The sequence below is a fragment of the Musca domestica genome, unplaced genomic scaffold (assembly GCF_030504385.1).
Source record: "Musca domestica strain aabys unplaced genomic scaffold, Musca_domestica.polishedcontigs.V.1.1 33, whole genome shotgun sequence".
Taxonomy (NCBI): Eukaryota; Metazoa; Arthropoda; class Insecta; order Diptera; family Muscidae; genus Musca; species Musca domestica.
Window position 1 is genome coordinate 7442861 of NW_026712312.1, and position 8659 is coordinate 7451519.

Genomic DNA, 8659 nt, shown 5'->3' on the forward strand with positions numbered 1-8659 from the left:
ATGGTTACTCAAAATTTTGTGTTGGAGGTACCAGAAGGTTGGAGGTACCAGAAGGGGTGAACCGATACATTCTATTTTCACACTTTGGTTAATAAAAATATTGGGATGTGTGAAATTTGATCAGACTTTTACATCACATTTTATACGAGTTATATTTATTCAAAATTTTGACCCTTTGTGGGGGAGGTACTTGATGGAGTGGACCGATATTTTCCATTTTCGCACCTAACCTAGCACTGACGCAAAGTTTAGTATATGCAAAGTTGGAGCAAAATCGGATCATCGTTTATCTTTCTATGCAGAAAATATATATTTTATATATATATATATATATTTTATTTTTTTTTTTGAAAATTTCGATATTTTGTGTGGGAGGTACAAGAACGAGTAAACCGATGTATTCAATTTTAGCGTCAGACCTTGGGTTAATGAAAATATTGGGATGTGTGAAATTTGAAGACAATCAGACTCTTAAATCACATTTTATACGAGTGATAATTATTCACAATGGGTAAACCTTTGTGGGGGAGGTACTTGATGAAATGAACCGATATTGTCCATTTTCGCACCTGACCTAGTAATGCAAATGTTAGTATTTGCAAAGTTGGATCATAATCGGATCATCCTTTTCCTTTATGTGCAATAAAATCTGTTCTTTGAAAATTTCCACATTTTGTGTGGGAGGTACCAAAAGGAGTGGACCCATATTGCCCATTTTCGAACTCGGTTGAATTTGACAATAATATTACGATGTACCAAGTTTGGAATAAATCGGATACTCTCTTCGAGAATTATTGTACGCACCAGCCAGACAGACAGACGGACGGACATCGCTAGATCGAAACCAAATGTTCTGAAACGGATTAGGCCAATAGACCTTGGAACTAAAGAGCTAAAAACTTGAAATTTGTTATCGGAATCAAGGCTAGAAAATAAGTTTGAAATGGTATTAAATTTGTTATCGGGTGAAGGAATAGCGCTGGAATCCTCAAATTTGATATTCAGGTCTTAGTCGGTATATGGAATTGAGATATGTAGGTGCTTTTGAAAATGTATACTATATTTGTACGAAAAGTACTAAACGGTACTAAAACTGGAACTGGGTGAAAAAATACAGCTGAAATCCTGAAAATTGATATAGATGTCACTGTTGGTGTCTGTGGTTAAGATATGGAGGTAATTGTTCGAACTAAATTGTACTAAATTTGGTTTTAGGTGAAGGGATAGGGCTGGAATCCTCAAATTTGATATTGAGATTTCTGTTGGCACCTGGAATTGTGCTATGGAGGTGGTTTTGTAAATGTGTACTTTAATTGTACTAAACTTGGTCATGGTTGAATAGAGAATAGGGTTAAAATTTTGAAATTTGATATTTAGGTTGCCAATTGTATATGTATTTGAGATTTCGCGGTGATTTGGAAATGCATTATATATTTGTACGAAAAGTGCTGAATGTTAATTTGTTACCGGTTGAAGGGATTGCGCTGGATTTGTTAAATGTGTCTCAGTTGGAAAATGGAAGTTGGAATATGGAGGTGTATACTATATTTGTACGAAATGTACTAAATAGTACCAAACTTACATTGGTTGAAGGGATAGATATACAATTGTGAAATTTGATATTGAGATTTTTTTTTGGTATCTGGATTTCAGTTTTACGGGTGGTTTGAAATGCGATGTGTGGTTTGTAATTGTACGAAAAGTACAAAACTTGGTCTTGGTTGAAGGGGTAGAGATACAATTGTGAAGTTTGAATTGTGTACTTTATATGTACGAAAAGTACAAAATGGTACTAAATTTGGTATTAGGAGAACTGAAACCGTGAAATTTTATATTACGATAACTGTTGATGTCTGTCGGATATGGAACGGTTCTGCTTAAAATTATACAAAATTACTAAATGGTACAAAATTTGGTATTGAGTGAATGTAGAGAGCTGCAATCCTCTAATTTGATATAGAGGTCTCTGTTAGTATCTGGTGTTGGTTTTGCAAATGTGTACTATAGTTGTTCGAAATGTACTAAATGCTACTAATTTTAGATAACTGTTACTGTCTAGGATGGAGAGATGTAGATTGTTTCGGACATGTGTACTAGATGTTAGTATATTTGGTATTGGGTAAAGGGAAAGAAATTTTATATTTAGGTCTCTGTTGGTTTCTAGAGTTTACATATGGAGACTTTGAAATAGTTTTGGATAGAAATTGGATAGTTTTGGATAAAAATCTGGGTCCACTGTGCAATGATTTTACTAACATCCCCCACGGTAAATTCCAAAATGAAAGATTTTTCGGGGTTTCCTAGTATTCTTTCTGAAAAATATATTAACTAATATATAAAACCTTGAAGTTTTGATTAAAAATGTTGTCCAAGTGAACAAATTTTACATTTTGATTACTAAAAGACCTAACACGAACAGTTGGAATGAATCTGCTTGAAAGTGGGTACGACTGTCAAAAATAAAAATTGATGACCCATTTTTTTTTTTTTTTTTTTTTTGGGTAGAATATTTTTTTGCCAAAAGTGTCCAATATGGGCCCACTATTAAGAATATTCCCGTTGTGATTGCGTCCTTTTTTGATAAGAAAATAATAACCATATTCGTTAAAATTAAGATCTTATTTTTTCAATTGACTATTTTTTGGTAAAAGTTTTCATTTCACATGTTTTTCGAATGTTTTCTTTTGGTATCGAAAATAAATACGTATTTGACTCAATCGTATATTAGAGTACAGCTGTTCTTAAATGTGAATATTTTAACATTGACTTTTAACAAGAAGTTCGTTTTTCGCTTTAGATGTGTTATAGCGGGAAGTTCCGACCCTTTCCGTAGTTATGAACCATAAAAATAAAATGTCTATCCTTAAATTATGAAATGATCAAAATATCCTTTGAACAAGTTGCACTGCCCGGAACAAAGACAAATTGACGATCTCGCCACAGCGTTGTTGTCACATTGGGAATTAACAACATGTCCGTCAGGTGTAAACAAATTGTCTTGGGGGGGAAAATGCCTTAGAGATCTCTTGAGTACTGCTGTGGGTGGCGTTGATTAGGGTTATGCATCATCGGTTAAAAATGTTTTCCAAAGACAAAAGGTATTTTCTTTGTCATGTCACCCAGCCGAGAGCGAGACATAGAATTGGAAACTATGCGATTTATTCATAATATTCGAATATGTATCGATGGCGGAGAATAAAAATAGAAAAGCACAACCAAAAATAATTTAATTAGATTTAAAACCAAATTTCAGCAAAAAAAGAAAACAACAAAGAAAGAAAATTGGTTCCGGGCCCAAGAGACTCGAAGAGGGAGAATGTGTGTTGTAGGAAGGCATTGGGAACATGTCTCAATATTTTTGTGTAGGTTCATTTGCAAATATTTTTTCTGTTTTGTTTTTGTAATTTTTGATTGTTGACAACATCTGTGTAGGGTTGTTGTTAAATTTGTACTGCTCTCAAATGAACCAAAGCTGATTTAGATATTTTCAGAAATTATGAAAATTGAATTGCCGTTTTTTTTTTTGGTCGGCTGCTGCTGCTTGTTCTTCCTCTTGTTTTTCAATAATTCTCCTGTGCCAACTCGAAAAACAAATATGAATTTGTGATACTATACGAGAGCAGATCCCATGCAATGGTATTGGTTAATAGTTTTTGTCGTTGTTGTTGGAATTTTCTATAAAGAAATTCAACAGCAGCGTTAACAGCAACAACAACGAATAGATTTTTAATAATTCGGAACAACCACCTACTTTTTAAATTATTTTTAGATAATTATGTTTTTCAGAAGAAATAAAACAGAAACAACAAACAAACGAATGCTCTTTTGAGTAATTTTGAGACTCTGGCTCTCGGAGAGATCATCTATAATTAATTAATTGATCGATCTCAGAGAGTAATTAATCAAAAAAAACATATGTATTAACAATTACAATGATATTTGGGAAAGGGTTGAACGAGATAATTATGAAAACTTATAATTTATTTAGGATATTTAGGAATAAATTAAATATATTTAAATAAAATATATTTTAATAGAAATTTAAGAACTGATTCGATTTTTTTAGGTATTCCAAACCATTTTCTGATTAATTGCATTTCGTTGTTACTTTCGAAATACTTCATGTTTGTCCATTTTCTTGAATCCATTCCCATGTATGGGATGAGATTCCAATGTTGTGATATAGACAAAGAATAGCAACAGCAACAAATTTCTTTCAAGATATGTAATAATTTGTTTTATCGAGAGAAATTCTTTTTTTAATATTGCAAAATTTGGCGCTGTTGGATTTTTCATATAACCTCCCTCTGCCTCCATATGTAGACTATCCCATACCCCACGTACACCATCCTCCTCAGTGGCCAAATGCATTTGTGTGTTAAGATTTTTGTTGAGAGATATGAAAGATCACACATGGAGGATATAAACAAAAAAATACAAAAATAAATATTCAAATCTCAAAGAGAACAACATATGCTCTCTACCCTATATCGAGAGAGAGAGTGAAAACACTGAGAAATTTTCAAAAATTCTCTAAAAAAATTATGAATTTCAAAATCGTGAGTATTGAAATTTCTCCTTAAACTATGCAACGCCTGCGCCTTTTTCCATGTGTGTGAATGGCCATCGCCTTTTTGTCAGAGTATGGGAGGCCGCCGTGAGCCTGTGTGGGTAACGAAAATCATATGTACCAATTGTTCAGATACAAAAATTCCAATGTCTGGTATAAATATTAGTACATCAGAATCCAGCAGTCACTCGCAGTTCTACAGCGAAAGTGTTGATTTAGTCTCTTAGCTTTTCTTTTGTAAACGGTTAGTATTTGAAAAATATTAAAAAAAAAATATTTGAAAAATTAAAAAAATATAAGTGGTATTGAAGAAAGTGGTGAATAATTGGTGAAAATTTGAAAAGTGATATCTTTGCACATAGACACATCTCAAAAAGGATTACTCCCAGACATTTGGAATACAAAAAAATATATCCTGGATTATCTAATGAAAAATAAATTATAAAAAAAAAAAATCCGCAAATGTTTCGTAATTGGAAAAATTAAATTTAAATATTAAAAAAAATTAAATTAATTTATTTGAAAAAGAAAAATTCTGAAAGACTTGAAACATTCCAAATTTTAAAACGTTAAAAACTATCTTTATTAAAATTTAAAATTCAACAAATTTAAATTTCAAAATTTAATTTAAATAAATTTTATTTAAAAAATTACAATTTTTTGGCACAAAATTTTTAAATCTTAAACTCAATTTATTACAATTTAAAAACCAATAAATATAAATTTAGTAGTTTAAAGAAATTAAAATTTAAAATCCAATAAATATAAATTTCAAAAAAACATTTTAATTGCATCAGAATATTTTTGATATACATAAATTCTGATGAGAAATCCAGGCATATTTTTCCACATTTCAAATTAAGAAAAAAAATTGAAACGATTTTTTTTTTGAAATTCAAAATCCAATATATATAAATTTATTTTGAAATTAAAAACAAAATTGGATAAACATAAATTCTGATGAGAAATTCAGGCATATTTTTCCACATTTCAAAACTACCAGAAAAAGAAATCCGGTAAAAAAGTGAAAACACAAAATAATTTTATCACTGAGAGAGTATACGTTTCGAAAATGTCATTTCAACTCCCACGAAGAGATCACTAATATATTCCTAAAGAATTAATTCTAAAAAAACTGGAATTTTCAGATGAAAAAACTCAAAATAAAGATTATTTTTATTTTCAAAAAAGATAAATTTCAACTACGTCTGTATTCAAATTTTACGTTACTTGGGCCATTTTAGCTCTTAACAAGGCAAAACTCGAAAATAATTTCCGATACTTTTCTATTCCGTAATAAAAACCTCGGAAACAACTCTCAGTACTACCCCCACCCAAAAAAAAACTACCACTCAAAAGAATTACTTTCTTCACCGCCACGTTATTTTTTATATTTTCCCCGCCCGAAAATCTCACAATCGTTGCATTCCTAACCGACATTTTTTATTTTCTTTCCCTCCCCCTCCGTAAATTCGTACAGTAACAACACAAAAACTCCAAAATGTGTGATGATGAGGTTGCTGCTTTGGTCGTCGACAACGGCTCCGGTATGTGCAAGGCTGGTTTCGCCGGTGATGATGCTCCCCGCGCTGTCTTCCCCTCCATTGTAGGTCGTCCCCGCCATCAAGGTGTGATGGTCGGTATGGGCCAAAAGGACTCCTATGTCGGCGATGAAGCCCAATCCAAGAGAGGTATCTTGACCCTCAAGTACCCCATTGAACACGGTATCATCACCAACTGGGATGATATGGAAAAGATCTGGCATCACACTTTCTACAATGAATTGCGTGTCGCCCCCGAAGAGCACCCAGTCTTGTTGACTGAAGCCCCCTTGAACCCCAAGGCTAACCGTGAGAAGATGACCCAAATCATGTTCGAAACCTTCAACTCCCCCGCCATGTATGTTGCCATCCAAGCTGTTCTCTCCTTGTACGCTTCCGGTCGTACCACCGGTATCGTTTTGGATTCTGGTGATGGTGTCTCCCACACCGTCCCCATCTATGAAGGTTATGCCTTGCCCCATGCCATCCTCCGTTTGGATTTGGCTGGTCGCGATTTGACCGACTACTTGATGAAGATCTTGACTGAACGTGGCTACTCCTTCACCACCACCGCTGAACGTGAAATCGTTCGTGACATCAAGGAAAAATTGTGCTATGTTGCCTTGGACTTCGAACAAGAAATGGCCACCGCTGCCGCCTCCACCTCCTTGGAGAAATCCTATGAACTTCCCGACGGTCAAGTCATCACCATCGGTAACGAACGTTTCCGTTGCCCAGAATCCCTCTTCCAACCCTCATTCTTGGGTATGGAATCTTGCGGTATCCACGAAACCGTCTACAACTCCATCATGAAGTGCGACGTCGATATCCGTAAGGACTTGTACGCCAACATTGTCATGTCCGGTGGCACCACCATGTACCCCGGTATTGCCGATCGTATGCAAAAGGAAATCACTGCCTTGGCCCCATCCACCATCAAGATCAAGATCATCGCTCCCCCAGAACGCAAATACTCCGTCTGGATCGGTGGTTCCATCTTGGCCTCCCTCTCCACCTTCCAACAGATGTGGATCTCCAAGCAAGAATACGACGAATCCGGCCCCGGCATTGTCCACCGCAAGTGTTTCTAAGCGACACGCCCCCCTCCAGCTGCACTCAACATCAACAACATCATTGGCGGCGACCTCACACACCGATACACTCGCTGACGAATGCTCTGCTGCTGTTGCTGCTCCTGCTGACCAGCACCAGTGCCTTCCCACGGATGCACTCGTTGTGTTCGAGGGTCATAACGCTCCAACAACAAACAATTATTCTACAATTTTCATTTTAACTTTAACTATTCTATTATAATTTCCCCTTCCCCCCTTTATTATCATTTAATTATTTTTAAGTTTAATCAAAACAACAAAAAAAGAAGAAGAACAACAACAAAAAATCATGGACCTGAGAAAGAGGAGAACAAAAGATATTGTAAATTTTTTTAGAACTATGCGAGAAAATAAAGAAAACATAAATTGAGAGATAAACACAACACTTAAAATAAAATAAGAAAATGGGCATTTTCATTGTTGCCCCCTTGGAAGGGGAGGGTGGGGGGTGGTGTAGGAAGCAGATTGGTGTAGGTCTAAAAATGATACACGCATGCGCCCCCCATTTCAAATGGCTGGCTGCAGCCCAAGGAGTCCAGGGGGTTAGGTTGTCATTCAAACTGATTTCAAGTGATTTCTAAAAATACTCAAATATGGCCACCAGATGTTTGGCATCTGTCTGGCGTCAGAGGCTGCCATGGCCCTGTAACAATAACAAGACTACAAAACAAAACAATAAAATCTCAACTCCTCAAGTGCGGGCCTCAAGTCTGCTGATGGCTGCTGCTGCTGCCGCTGAGAACACATGTGTGCGCGTTAATCTAAACTGCCTCCCTCGAAACACACACTTGAAAACAGAAGCCACTGCTCTCAAGAGGACATTGTCGTCATGTCTGTGGGCGATCGCCTACCCTATTAGATCATTTCCTCGGTTACACCTTACGTCTTGTTTGCATTTTCCAATATGACCTTTTGTTTGAGTGGTGTACACCAGCGAGAGGAAATAGATACATACACACACACATGTGGCTACATGTGTGGGTTAAGAAATTCTCACGAATATGTCTGCGATTTATTTGAAATTCTAAAAATATTCATCGATATGTATTGCATATTTCTTGTATCACGAAATCTCTATAACGCATACATATTCCGAAGTCTATATGTATGTACACACATACAATGTAGCTAGTGTATACACTGTGTGTACGTACACCTATATACACATTTTTATGGAATTCTATCGTTTTTTTAGCTATATTTTCTTGGATGCCTGGTATTTGTTGGTATAATCATGCACATCCCATCCATCTATCCATCGGATGTTGTGTTTTTTTTTTTTTTTTTTTTGAATTTTAACTAATTTAGCAAATGCTCTCATTTGAAATTGTATCCGTAATGCCAACGGGTTTCTTCTATTAAGGCAGCAAGAACCAACAAATCTGGGCAAAATTCAAATGGCCACGAGAAAATTTTGTAATTGCCTAAAACAAATA

General features: G+C 35.3%; 1 protein-coding gene across 1 annotated transcript; it reads left to right on the plus strand.

Moving 5' to 3' along the window:
• The first annotated feature begins 4657 nt into the window (after positions 1-4657).
• On the plus strand, positions 4658-7628 carry LOC101887443 (actin-87E). Its single transcript, XM_005180521.4, has 2 exons — positions 4658-4814; positions 6051-7628. Exon 2 carries the CDS (start codon positions 6072-6074, stop codon positions 7200-7202), a length of 1131 nt encoding a protein of 376 aa, XP_005180578.1. The 5' UTR covers positions 4658-4814; positions 6051-6071; the 3' UTR covers positions 7203-7628.
• Positions 7629-8659: the final 1031 nt, after the last annotated feature.

Coding starts and splice junctions, on each gene's coding strand:
- LOC101887443 (XM_005180521.4), top strand. CDS start 6,072: ATGTGTGATGATGAGGTTGCTGCTTTGGTCGTCGACAACGGCTCCGGT.